This window comes from Phalacrocorax aristotelis, chromosome Z, assembly GCF_949628215.1.
Source record: "Phalacrocorax aristotelis chromosome Z, bGulAri2.1, whole genome shotgun sequence".
In the NCBI taxonomy this organism is placed as follows: domain Eukaryota; kingdom Metazoa; phylum Chordata; class Aves; order Suliformes; family Phalacrocoracidae; genus Phalacrocorax; species Phalacrocorax aristotelis.
The window spans coordinates 13,330,718-13,344,281 of record NC_134311.1 but is presented as its reverse complement, the minus strand read 5'-3'; the positions used below and the strand labels follow the sequence as shown (position 1 = coordinate 13,344,281).

Genomic DNA, 13,564 nt, shown 5'->3' with positions numbered 1-13,564 from the left:
GAATCATAGAATCGTTAAGGTTGGAAAAGACCCTTAAGATCATCAAGTCCAACCGCTAAAGTATCACTGCCAAGTCCACCACTAAACCATATCCTCAAGCGCCCTTCTTTTAAATACCTCCAGGGATGGAGACTCCGCCACCTCCCTGGGCAGCCTGTTCCAGTGCTTGACAACCCTTTCAGTGAAGAAGTTTTTCCTAATATCCAACCTAAACTTCCCCTGGCACTGCTTGAGGCCGTTTCCTCTCGTCCTATCACTTGTTACTAGGGAGAAGAGACTGACCCCCACCTCACTACAACCTCCTTTCAGGTAGTTGTAGAAAGTGATAAGGTCTCCCCTCAGCCTCCTCTTCTCCAGGCTAAAAAAACCCCAATTACCTCAGCCGCTCCTCCTAAGATTGGCTCTCTAGACCCTTCACCAGCTTCATTGCCCTTCTCTGGACACGCTCCAGCACCTCGATGTCCTTCTTGTAGTGAGGGGCCCAAAACTGAACACAGCATCCAAGGTGTGGCCTTACTAGTGCCAATTACAGGGGCACGATCACCTCCCTGCTCCTGCTGGCCACACTATTCCTGATACAAGCCAGGATGCCATTGGCCTTCTTGGCCGCCTGAGCACACTGCTGGCTTGCGTTCAGCTGCCTGTCAACCAACAGCCCCAGGTCCTTCTCTGCTGGGCAGCTCTCCAGCCACTCTTCCCCAAGCCTGTAGCGTTGCCTGGGGTTGTTGTGACCCAAGTGCAGGACCCGGCACTTGGCCTTGTTGAATCTCATACTGTTGGCTCCGGCCCAACAATCCATCCTGTCCAGGTCCCTCTGCAGAGCCTTCCTGCCCTCCAGCAGATCAACACTTCCACCCAACATGGTGTCATCTGCAAACTTACTGAGGGTGCACTCAATCCCCTCATCCGGATCATCAATGAAGATATTGAACAGGACCGGCCCCAACACTGAGCCCTGGGGAACACCACTCGTGACCGGCCACCAGCTGGATTTGACTCCGTTCACCACCACTCTCTGGGCTCAGCCACCCAGCCAGTTTTTAACCCAGCGCAGAGTGCACGTGTCCAAGCCATGAGCAGCCAGCTTCTCCAGGAGAATGCTGTGGGAGACAGTGTCAAAGGCCTTACTGAAGTCCAAGTAGACAATGTCCACAGCCTTCCCCTCATCCACTAAGCAGGTCACCTTATCATAGAAGGAGACCAGGTTAGTGAGGCAGGACCTCCCTTTCATCAACCCATGCTGGCTGAGCCCGATCCCCTGGGTGTCCCGCATGTGCTGCGTAATGGCATTCAGGATGATCTGCTCCATGACCTTTCCCGGCACTGAGGTCAGGCTGACAGGCCTTCCGACCCTTCTTGTAGAGGGGCATCACATTTGCTAGTTTCCAGTCATCTGGGACCTCCCTGGTTGACCAGGACTGCTGATAAATGATGGAGAGTGGCTTGGTGAGCTCCTCTGCCAGCTCCCTCAGTATCCTTGGGTGGATCCGATCCGGCCCCATGGACTTGTGAACATCCAGGTGAAGGAGCAGGTTGGTGACTGCCACCTCTTCAACAACTGGGACTTCATTCTGCATACTATCTCCATCTCCCAGCACAGGGGCCTGACAACCCTGTCAGGGTTGTGGGAGGCCTCTTTGATTTGTGGATCTGCTCTGATTAAAGATCCATGCGAAGGCACATAGGGCTACCTTAATACTCTGCTAGTCTTGATGTCCTGTTGCTACTAGCCTCAGCATCATACTTGACCCCTCTCCTACCTTCTGAGAGCCCAGGTGAAGCTGCGAAGATCACCCCTGATGTTTCTGCAACTGGTAAAGTTTGTGGTTTCCTCCAGAGATGTCCCCAAACTCCAGAGACGGCTGGTCTCCCTACTGGCCCCTTAGGCAGAGACCACCTGCGGAGCCTTCTTGGTGCATGCGTAGTGGCTGCTGTGGTCTGGAGGTGCCTGGTGTTCACAGCAAGCTGCCATAGTTCTATGGAGAGCTGTTTTGGTGCATTTGCCACACTGACTTCTCCACTGCAGTTCTTCCTTGGGTATGTGTCTTTGGGAGGTGCTTGGTCCTGGTCTTTGAACTCTTTTTCTCCAACCCTTGTCCCCTTTTGCTTACAGTGTATGTAATTATTCCACAGCTGATTGTTTCCAAAACTGTCCTAGTGAGCTACACACTGCCATGACCTCTTCATTGTCAGGAGCTCATTGTGCTGCATGTGCTCCAAGTATAAGCTGCTGCTCTCTGAGGGACCTCAGAAGAACACCTGAAATCATGACATTTGTGTCCTTTCTGTGGGACAGCACCTCAGAGAGGAATGTCTTTAACAGTGTAGCAACAGTGTCCACAAAAAAGACCTTGAGTTCCTGTGTAGTTTTATGTGTTCCCCTGGCTTCAGAAGCCAAATATTTTCAGTAGACTTTGACGTGGCCACCAAGAAGGTGAGCATAATCATCTTCAACAGCAAGACTGAGACACCATCCAGATAAAAGACCAAATAGTGAGGCTGAACGTATCAAATAGAAGACGATCAACTGTGTTATTAAGCCCAGATGCTTTCCTTTTGCCAATGTCATTTTAATGCTGTCATGGTTTTAGCTGGGGTAGAGTTAATTTTCTTCACTGGCACGGTGCTGTGCTTTGGACTTAGTATGAAAACTAACGTTGATAACGCACACATGTTTTAGTTGTTGCTGGGCAGTGCTGTACTAGTCAAGGACTCTTCCAGCTTCCCATGCTTTGCCGGGCGCGCAAGAAGGCGGGAGGGGAGGGGACACAGCCAAGAGAGCAGATTCAGACTGGCCAAAGGGGATATTCCATATCATGTACTGTCATGCCCGGTACGTTAACTGGGAAGAGCTGGCCAGGAGAGGGAAGCAGCAATCGCGGCCTGGGGACTGGCAGCATCGGTCGGCGGGTGGTGAGCGGTTGTATCATTTCTGTTTTGGCTTTCTTCCCTTTTTCTCTTTTTATCATTATTATTATTATTATTTTATCTTAATTATTAAATTGTTCTTATCTCAACCCACAAGTTTTTTGCTTTTGCTCTTCTGGTTCTCTCCCCCATCCCACAGAGGTGGGGGGAGTTCAGTTGTTCGACTGGGGCTGAACCACAACAATCCTTTTTGGCGCCCAACCTGGGGCCCAAAGGCTTGAGATAATAACAGTTGCCAGTCACAGCATAGACTCTGTTCTCAATATTAGTTTATTAGTTTATCCGATTGGCACCATGCTCTTGTATTTGGTGTGTCTGTTAAAGATTGGTGTTGGTTTTTGTGGTCTGCTGTGCTCTGCTGTCATTAGTGATGTTTTGCTTGGGAGAGTTGTTTTTAAAAACATTGGCCTTGAGTTTTATTTGGTATTTGAATTTATATTGAAGCTGTTACTCTGTGTCGGATACCACCTCATGGATACAATTAGCAATTATGCCTCCTCCTCTGAGAGTTGTTTTTTTTATGGAGGAAATACAGAATGGCACCTTAGCTACGATCTTCTATAATGCCTGCTCCTTCATTACAACAACTTTTCAGTATCTTGAACATCCTTGGGTAGTTAAGATGTATCAGTTGATATTGCTTTGGCAGACTGTTCCAGCTCTATCTAAGGTTAATAAGCAATTTAAGAATATCATCCAGAGATCTGCCCCAAGGCTCAATGGCTACGGGTGCCAGGGTATGTGGGGTAGTATGGGCAAGTGCCTAAGACGGTGGGCACGACCAGTGTTGTGGGACTTCACTCTTGAACAAGTGCAGAATCCTGAAGGATTAGTAGAATATTTGGAGGAAGTATGTTGTCAGGCTGGCAATCCCAGAGAGATACAAATCACTGCAATGTGCTGGGGCCTGGCCCATGGCTATCGAGCCCTGTTTAACACAATTCAGAACCCCCAAGGGAAAGAGAAGGCCTCTGGATCTAAAGAGACAAAGACAAGGAAAGCGACAAGCACTGCAGCCACTCAAACCCCCACGACAGATGCTGCGGCTACTCCAACCCCGGTGACAAGCACTGTGGCCAGTCAAACCCCCTGGATAGACGCTGCAGCTGCCCCAACCCCGGTGTCAAGCGTTGCAGCTGAATCAGAGGATCCACCAATGCCAGTATCAGTTGCCCCCATACACAAGAAGAAATCCTGGAAGAGGAAGTCAACTCCTTTAGAAAGAGAGGATGAAATAGCAGGGCCATCACGAGGAGAGGAGAAGGAAGACGACGAACTCGTACAAGAAATGGAAACTACCCAACCCCTATCCTTGAATGAGCTGTGAGATGTGTGAAAAGATTTCGGCCGTCATTCATGTGAGCACATTGTCACCTGGCTGCTCCAATGCTGGGGTAACGGGGCCAGCAGCCTGAAATAAGAGGGGAAGGAAGCCAAACAACTGGGATCCCTTTCTAGGGAAGGGGGCATTGACAAAGCATTTGGAAAAGGGAAACAAGCCCTCAGCCTCTGGAGGTGACTCCTGTCCGGTGTGAGAGAAAGGTACCCTTCAAGGAAGATATTGTATATGACCTAGGAAAATGGATGACTGTGGAGAAAGGTATCCAGTATCTAAGGGAATTAGCTGTGCTTGAGGTGATATATAATGACTTAGATGATCAACAGTCATCCAGAGACCCAGATGAAGCCCAGTGCACACAACCCACGTCGGGAAAGTTTGTAGGGAGCGCACCATTGATGCATGTGAACATATTGGCGATAATGTCCTGAAAAGATGACGAGGCACCAACAGTGGTGGAGGTGATTGATAGACGGTGGGATTATGAAGCAAATATCTCTTCCTCTCTTGTCTTGTCTCTGGAGAAACTGTCCCAGAAGTGGGTTCAGCAGCTCGAAGAGGATATGTTCTACTCCCCACCAGTATGGACCAGTATCTCAGCCATTAGGAGTAAGGGTCCCTTTGCTCAAGAGAGACGATACACACCATGGGGCACCCTATGGTTCTACCTGCGTGACCATGGAGAAAACATGAGGAAGTGGGATGGAAAACCTACCACCTACCTCAACCCTAGAGGTAGTTGCCAACTGGGGCTGAACCATGATGTTTTGCTTCTGACAATAGTTGGGATAATAAGAAAACCTAGAAACCACCTGTTGATTGTCTTCTTACTGCTCATCAGGCTCTCTTCCAAGTCAGGACATTGTGAATACTGATCTTGTGCAGGGGGCTGCTAGGAGCATGTGAAATATATTACATTTTATGTATAGGTCTTGTAAGCAAACGGAATGCTATTCACAGCCAGGAGAATTATTTCAAGCAATTTTCCTTTGAATTTTAGGTCTGAGAAGAGACTAACTGTCCCACCACGGTTTCAAAAGGAGTTGCAAGTTCATCTGTCCAGAAGCTCTTCCGTTGATTCAAATGGTATGTTTGCCCATTAATGAAATTTTTGTTGACTGTTCTCATTAGATTGGATATTATCTTAAGAAAAATCCGTCTTAGTACTTGTTTTGAATGAAGATAGGTTTGGGTGAGAAACCAAGTTCTTTGAGGGAACCTTCTCACTCTGATTTCATGGTGCTAGGGCAATGTGCATGTTTACTTGTCTGCCTCTCTGTCTTCCAGGATTGTGCAGCAAAGTAAATCACAAAACTAGTGTGAGTAGCTTGGAAACAGGAGTATGCTTAACTTCACTGCCTGGTCAGGGATCTGGTATAAGAGAGTGAAATCCTGGCTTTCAGGAGTAAGCAGCACACTAACCTAGCTGTCCAGAAAATACCCTCCTGTGTGCTTGCCCCCAGCAGTTGTGCAGTTGATGGGCTTGTCAAATGATTGTTGCTTTCTTTGAGACCAGTGAAGCGGATTTGTGAAGCTTCAGGTGTGGTAGCAAATACACCCCTCCAAAGGAGTAGAGGACCAGAGGTGAGGGAGCAGGCAAGCTAGTGATGTGAACCTCCAGCTGGGATAATGACTGCCTTGCTCCTACACACGATGTATGAAACTGCCCAAAGCAGCTGGACAGTTGCTGTCTCTTTACCTGCTCTGCTGGAGGGCTTCCCTAGGTGCAGTATCACAGAAAGGCTGAGTGCTGGTTCAGACTTTTCCACAGGACATACCTTAGAATGGAAGGCAAATCACTGGTCTGTTTTGTACATCTGTCTGAATTTAGAAGAACATCCTTGAGTGTTTTGCTGTATCTTTGATGTTCTGTTTGTACTTGTAATGAAATTATCTTGTGTCCCTCTTGGGACACCGCCTCAGTGCAGCCTCTCAGCAACAGCATGGCTGAGGGTTCTGTAACCTCTTCCAGGATCTCTTCAGAAACGTCTTATGAAAATAACTACAGTGATTGAAAATTCAGCTTCAGGTCAGTTACTAAATGTCTGAGATTTCCACGGCTCTTTCCAATAGAAGGTGACTGAAACAACCAAGTTGGGCAGGAGAGCCACATTTTAGAGTTGGTGTTAGGCTGGCAGCTACCATGCTTAATTTTTAAGTAGGTAGGTAATCATCTGTCTTGCCTCCTGCTGATAAGGCCATGTTTGATTCAAGGTTGTATTTTTGTTTAACAGATAACTTGAATACATCCATTGCAGAGACACATACTGGTGCCTCTGGCCCTTCCACCGCGCCTGTCAATGAAGTTCAAAGTCGCATTAAGGAGATTCTGAGCCAGTGCAGCAGTGGTGTCTGGGTGTCAAAGATGCCACAGATCTACCGGGAAATGTACTGGGAGGAGCTTAGCACAGCGGTGCTTCGTCAGCTTGAGAACTGGCCTCATGTGTGCACAGTAAGTATTCAATGTATTTTTTGTGGAAGATGCCAGTATCCTACATATTTCTGAGTGTTCATTTGCCAAATGTTATTTTATGAAGTCCTGCATTTCCTTTCACCATATGTAGCAGTGAAGGAACAAAAAAGAAAAAAGAACATCTCCTCCCCAAATTGTAACAATGCCTTCAAAACAACACCCAAAAAATCACCATTGGATGGACTAGCACTCTTTTTGAGAAGAAAGGTCAGCCTCTGTGACCTCCTGGAGCAAGTGCTCTGGGTTGCTGAGTTGCCACCTCTAACTGACCCCAACACTGACAACCCAGTTGATGACACTTGCTGTCCATGCCATGGTTTGGTTTTGGGTTTTTTTCCCCCCCGTTGCATTTTATGCTTTTGCTTGTTGGTGGGTTTATCTCCTCTTAAATGTGTAAGCTACCAGCAAGTCCTGTGTGAACAGTCTTATGTCTGTCTGTAGTTATTCTCTTTCTGTAGCGTTTTCCACAGGTCTTTCCCACATCTTAAGTCAAGGTTACAGAATTTTGCTGTGTAAGTTAGGCTTATGATACAATACTAGATGAAAATGAAGTGTGATAATATTGGCTAGAGACATTACAGCTCAAGCAGTTCCCAGCCTGCCCCCTCCACCCTGCCCTCCCCGACATCTGTTACCTTCTGATCACCAGGGCCATCTTTTTCGTGTTAGAGGCCTGTTACATGAGTTGCCATCACCAGTGGGTTAAGGGGCTTAAGCTGCGGTGCTTTTATCTCTTCTTCTGCACTCGTGGTTCATTTAGGGTATAACGCAACTTTGCATCTAGGCTTTGTTTAGCTTTATTTTAACAAGCCAGTCATATCAATGACCACTTTCAACTTCATCAGCATCTGTCAAACTGTGGTACCAGAGGAATACATCATTTGCATGTGTGTATCGTATTCTAACACATATATAAGATGCATTTGTGACATCTTGCTGCGGACATCAGTAACGTATGCAGCTGCCAACAATTTGGCTGATGATTGGTTCCTGTGTTATCCGTAGAGCACGCTGTTACATTTTGAGTTACTTAATTCATGCAGCAAATTTTAGTCTTTTTCTTAGCTAATGTTCCAGACGAATGTTACTGTTCATTTAGGATCTTTGTTCTGTGTTCATTGTCCATTTGTTTGTTAACTTTTGGGTCTACCTCTTCTTCCTAGCAAGCAAATAAAGTCATTTTGGTGTAAGTAAACAGTCATTAAATCTGTGGAACATTGTGATACAGCAGGCACAGTACAAGAGCAATCAGAACTATCAGGTTGTCTTGGCACAGTCGGTCTTATTTCAGAGAACTGTTAATGAGCCTGTAAAGCCTGTCTCAATTTAGTGATGTATGTAGACCATCATCATGGCTCTGGCATGGAGAAGTTTGAACTGGGACCCAGGCCTTCTCTTATGAAGGCTACCATACATCTCTTAGATATAAGCAATGTTTATTCCTGATTCAAAAAAGTTGTCTGCAGGTGTACAGCTCTGTAGATCCTTTAAATGCCAGAAGTCAGATTGTACTCTTCAATATCAGTAAAGATGCTTCCATGATTGATTTCTGAATTATTTCTGCCTTGTTGGGTAGTTACACTGGGATTGTCTGGAAACCTTGGAAGAACAACAACAAAAAAAAAGCCCGATGTTTCCCTCAGTACCTTCTTAAAGAGACAGCATGACCTCTTATTTAATGCATACTGATTAGTAGTAGCTTAGTTGCAAACCAGCAGGCAATAAACATTGTAATACGCTTTCAGCATCTCCAAGTTCCTCATCTGAGGACTATGCTGTGGACAGTGTCACTTCTGAATAGCTCACATCCCTAAACTCTTCTTTGAAAGGAAGTAATTTAATTTTTGACTTCTGGGAAATGATTGTTTCTGTGTTTAGATTACACCCACCAGTAATGGAAACTTTTCCTGTCTAGTGAGTTGAAGTCTCCAAAAATCACTATAAGCTGTAGGCTGATGATCTTGTTTTCAGTCTTCACCTTTCAGGCAAGAGGACCTACTTTAAAGAATGAGGCTGACCGTGTTCTCCATCAGTCTGTTACCTCCCTTCCTTTAGGTTAGCCTGCTTAAGCCTCTTGTTTATAGCAATGTATTTTGCACAGCTAAATGCAAAATATGAAGTGATTACGTAGTGTCTAGCACTCACATATTATAGCCAAGCCTTAATGAGCAATTGGACTGAGAATAAATATGCTCACTGCCCTTATATAATACCCCAAAAGTCTTGCTATCCAGGCAGGCTTCAGTCAGGAGAAGAGTTGTCTGCTTCAGCAGTTCTCTTGGCCAGGTCTGCAATGTTGCTGAATTGTGTGCTTTTGCCTCCAGCAAGACTAGTGCTCTGAGAAAAGCGATGACTGGTGGTGACCCTTTCACCTTCATTTTTTTCTGTCATCATCTTATGCCTTTCTGTTAGCTCAATTACTTTGTCATGCATCTTTGGGCAGTTAGTGATCCCCGTTTTAGCCACTGTACCTGTCTTATTTCTTACCTTTCTGCAGATTTTTCTCACAAGTCTTTCTTACAACTTAGCAATTTTTTTTTAATAATTCTGAGCCAAAGTTATGTAGCTCTGCTGTGTTTGAGCTCAGCTTTGAATCGTTGCACTCCAGGCAACTGAACCCCTGAGGGGGGAGAGAACATTACAGTGGAGGTATGAAGTGTGAGAGGGATGCAGACTTGTAAACAAACAAGTGGGGTTTGGTTTTGGGTTGGGTTTTTGTTTGTTTGTTTTTTGTTTTTGAAGTCACAAATAACCCAAAGGTAATAACAAATTTATTTTTGGTACTGGCAATGTGTCTAGTGATTCCCTTTGCAGTCTAATTATAAACCCCCTTACTAAGTGGTATGTATGTTTAAAAGACTTTTTCCTTGCACATGCTCAGCGCTCCTCAATTACTTGCACTCTGTGATTCAGGCGACGGCAATTCAGATATGGCAATTCAGGAGAAGACTAAATTCCTACATATTTTCTCAGAATGTTTACTTGAATTTCCAGAGTTACCTTCCAAAAGCTTTTAGTCAATTAGGCAGCAGTAGGACATTAGGGAAGGTCCTTGCTTGGATGTATAATTGGTTAAAAGATTGGAAATGTAGCGAGCCTGAAATGGTTGATCTTCAGAAAGGCAGGAAGTCATCGTGGGATTCCACAGCAGGGACACTTAGACACATGCTGGTCAGGATTGTAATAAGTGAGTTGGTAAAGGGTGCAAATGCAAGTTGAGCTGGCTAATAATACAGGGTTGTTCAGGGTTATAAAGGCCAGGGTTCTCTGAAGAAGTACGGAACTTCCTAATACCAGGTTGCTGGCCGTAAAACTGCAACTAAGACTTAACTACAGCAATAGACAGGAAGGAATGTCATTACGTTTTAAAAAAAAAGTTTTTTCTGTGTGGACTGTTAAGCTTGGGACAAGAGATCTTGGCATTTATAATAACTTCATGAAAATGTTGGCTCAGTAGGAAAAAATGCAAGTGATGAGAAGTGCTTGAAAAGGAATAGAATAGAAAACAATTTTTCAGTTGGAAGGGACCTATCAGCAATCACCCAGTCCAACTGCCTGACCACTGTAGGGCTGACCAAAAGTTAAAGCATGTTATTAAGGGCATTGTCCAAATGCCTTCTAAACACTGACAGGCAGGGGGCATTGACCACCTTTCTAGGAAGCCTGTTCCAGTGTTTGACCACCCTCTTGGTAAAGAAATGCTTCCTAATGTCCAGTCTAAACCTCCCCTGGCACAGTCCCTCTTTATTCACAAATAACAAATCTAGGAGGTCATCTTTCCTAGTTGGCTCACTTAGTACTTGTGACAAGAAGTTACCTTCCACAAACTTGTAAGAATTTCCCAGAATGCTTGTCACAGCAATATAGTATTCTCAGTTGATGTCTGGGAAGTTGATATCTCCTGTAAGGGCAAGGGCTACCAATCCAGAGATTTTTCCTAATTGCCTGTAGAATAACTCATCAGTGCTGTCATCGTGGCTGGGCGGTCAGTAGTAGACACCCAGTGCGACATCTCCTTTGTTTTCCATCCCCCAATCTTCAGCCAGAGGCTCTCAGCCACATCATTGCTAACTGTAAGAGCTGTACAATCAAACCTCTCCCTTACATACAGTGCAACTCCTTCACCTCACCTGCCCCCCGATCCTTCCTGTAACTCTCCATGCCAGCACTCCAGTCATGGGACTCATTCCACCAAGTCTCACTATAATGCCAGTGATATCATAGCTCTGGGAAGTGACCAATGCTTCCAGATGATCCAGTTTCATTTTCATACTGCATGCATTGGTGTACAAGCATTTCAGATATGCTCCTGAGCCCTCTGTGCTCCCAGAAGCAGCATAAATGTTGCTGCTAGCATTGCCACCCTCCGGTGATGCCATGCCACCCCTTGGCTTACCTTGAGCTCTTCTGTTAGTATCCCCTTCTCCCAGTGATTCTAGTTTAAAACCCTCTCAGTTAGTCCTGCCAGGTTATGACCAAATATGCCTTTTCCACGTGGGGACAGATTGATCCCATCAGGCCCCAACATACCTTGCACCTCAGAGGTTCTTCCGCAATTGTAAACCCCAAGGTTTTGGTGGAGGCACCAGTCCTAGAGCCAGGCATTTGTATCTTGGGGTCATCAGTTTCTTCCAAAGTCTCTTCCCAATATTTAGAGGATTAAGGAAAATACTACCTGTGCTCCTGAAGTTCTTAGCATTCTTCCCAGGGCCCTGAAATCTCTTTTGTTTGACCTTAGACTTTTTGTTGCAACATCATGTAATACCCACATGAAAGAGCAGGAGCGGATAATAGTCCGAAAGCTGTACTAAGCTATTCAGTCATCTGGTGACACCTCTAATTTGGGCCCCAGGGAGGGATCTAACTTCCTGGGTGGTATCCCCTCTCTTAACAAATGGGGTACTGCATTCTGCTACATCTAGCAGCTGAGTTTTTACTGTAGCGTTCAGAGTGAATTAAACAGGTCTGCTCAGGGAAGAGGAGGATTGCTCCAGTAACCAGTTGTATTCCTTGAGCAAGTAGTTCTGTCAGGTTTTTACTCTCAAGGAAGGAATTTCTGTACCATGATTAAGCTGTGTGAAGCAAAAGCCATAATTCCAAAATGAGAAATGAACTTGAGACAATAAAAAATTCAGCTCTAATTATAAAGTAATAGATAGTATGTTATTATGAGCTGGAATTTACTTTGCACATGGAGGAGATGATGGAGTGCGTTATCATGGCTGGTAGTATGAATGAAAGCTTACACAGTTTAACACAAGCCCTGCAAACTGTCTCTTGCAGATGAGCTGTAGCATTGTGATAGCTTTCTTTTGCCATGCTTGTTGAAGAAATCCTGTTTGGTCTGACAGTTCTCTATAGTGGGTATCTCAGTACCAGACTCAGAGCCACTAGCCATTTAGAATGGAGTTCAGTGAACAGAAGACACGTTCTGCCTAAAATTTAACTAGATATGTTGTATATAGTACAGCACAGGGCAAAATACAGTTGGTATCGGCCTCACTGAGAAGATGGTGTTATAGTATGCGTGGAAATGAGCCAGTTGAGGACAAAAGATCCAGAATAACTTTGCTGTCCAAAAACAGTGCTAGAACAGGCTGTAGCTCAATGTTCCTAAAGCTCAGTCTTACTGATGAGTGGTTAGGCAACATGATGAGCAACCAAATGAAGTCAGACTCCATTTGACAGCATCTTGCTTTGTTTCTGCCTCGCATACCCTTGCAACTCCTCGTGTGCTAAATCTTGCACTTCTCTGACCCCTTAGGAAGACTTCACTACATTATGAGCTGAAAATTAGTGCAGCCAAATGAACTTCTGACAAAGGTGTCTGCTGATCCTCAGTGCTGGCATAAGGTTCTGAGGAATAAGGGCAGCCCTCAACAGTCTGGAGTTGTTAGATTGGCTCAGCTGGCTTATTGCATCAGAGTTTCACTTGTAACTATGTTTTCAGAAGTCAGAGTCTCAAAAGCGTGAGGAACTGTGGACAATGATTGTCTTCACTGTGATGTGCAGCGTAATGAAGTGGGAGTGCAAGGAGGATGGACAGAAGGGGGCAACCTAAAGACACATCTGAACTTTGCAGAGCTTACCACCCCAGACCTGACCACTAGCTGAACCTGAACAAGGGATATCTTGGCAATAGGGACCCTTTAGTCTAAACCACAAAAGAAACTACAAAAATATGTCCAGTATGACTTGTATTTTAACATTTAGGTTTAAGCACAGAAGTAATGACTACCAGAAATAGAAAGGTTTCAGAGTCATTGCAGCATCTGAAAATTTTTGCTTCAGTTGAAGGGCTGAAAGTATCTTCTGTATTTGTGATGAAAAATCCAACAAAAATTTATTGTTGTCATTGCCAGTCTGAATATCATAACTGATTTTTCCTGCGCCCTCTTTATGAAACTCACATACCTGTCAGGGTTAGTGACTGAAAGGCTATTAAATCAAAAACCTTTCTAAATTATTTTGCCTTCCTTAGTATTGTAAGAGGCCAGTGATTTTTGAAGGTAGTTCTTACATCCTGGTAACTGAAATTCAGTTGAAATTCAGAAGAACTGAGCCAGTTCTTCTAACATTGCATAAACATTTCACAGAATCACAGAGGTTGGAAGTGACCTCTTGAGATTATCTAATGCAACCCCCTTGCTCAAGCAGGGTCACCATGAGCAGTTTTCCCAGGCTGTATCCAGGACAACTGATTACATATTGGACTAGAAGCTGTAGAAGCTGGAGTGGATCCCAAGGGTAAACTATAACCAGGTGATGTAAGGGGCTTCCACAGCTTTGTAAGGAAAAGCTTACTGTGTCTGATGCCACCTTGT

The 13,564-nt window shown here is 44.9% G+C and overlaps 1 protein-coding gene across 5 annotated transcripts in view; it reads left to right on the top strand.

The window, feature by feature from the left end:
- TDRD7 (tudor domain containing 7) overlaps positions 1-13,564 on the top strand; it is a 51,113-nt gene that overhangs the window by 18,276 nt on the left and 19,273 nt on the right. For all 5 annotated transcript variants that reach the window (XM_075078344.1, XM_075078347.1, XM_075078346.1 and 2 more), the window contains exons 5-6: positions 5,268-5,353; positions 6,502-6,719. In XM_075078344.1, the coding sequence (XP_074934445.1) occupies positions 5,268-5,353; positions 6,502-6,719 (304 nt within the window). The remainder of the gene's footprint in view (positions 1-5,267; positions 5,354-6,501; positions 6,720-13,564) is intronic.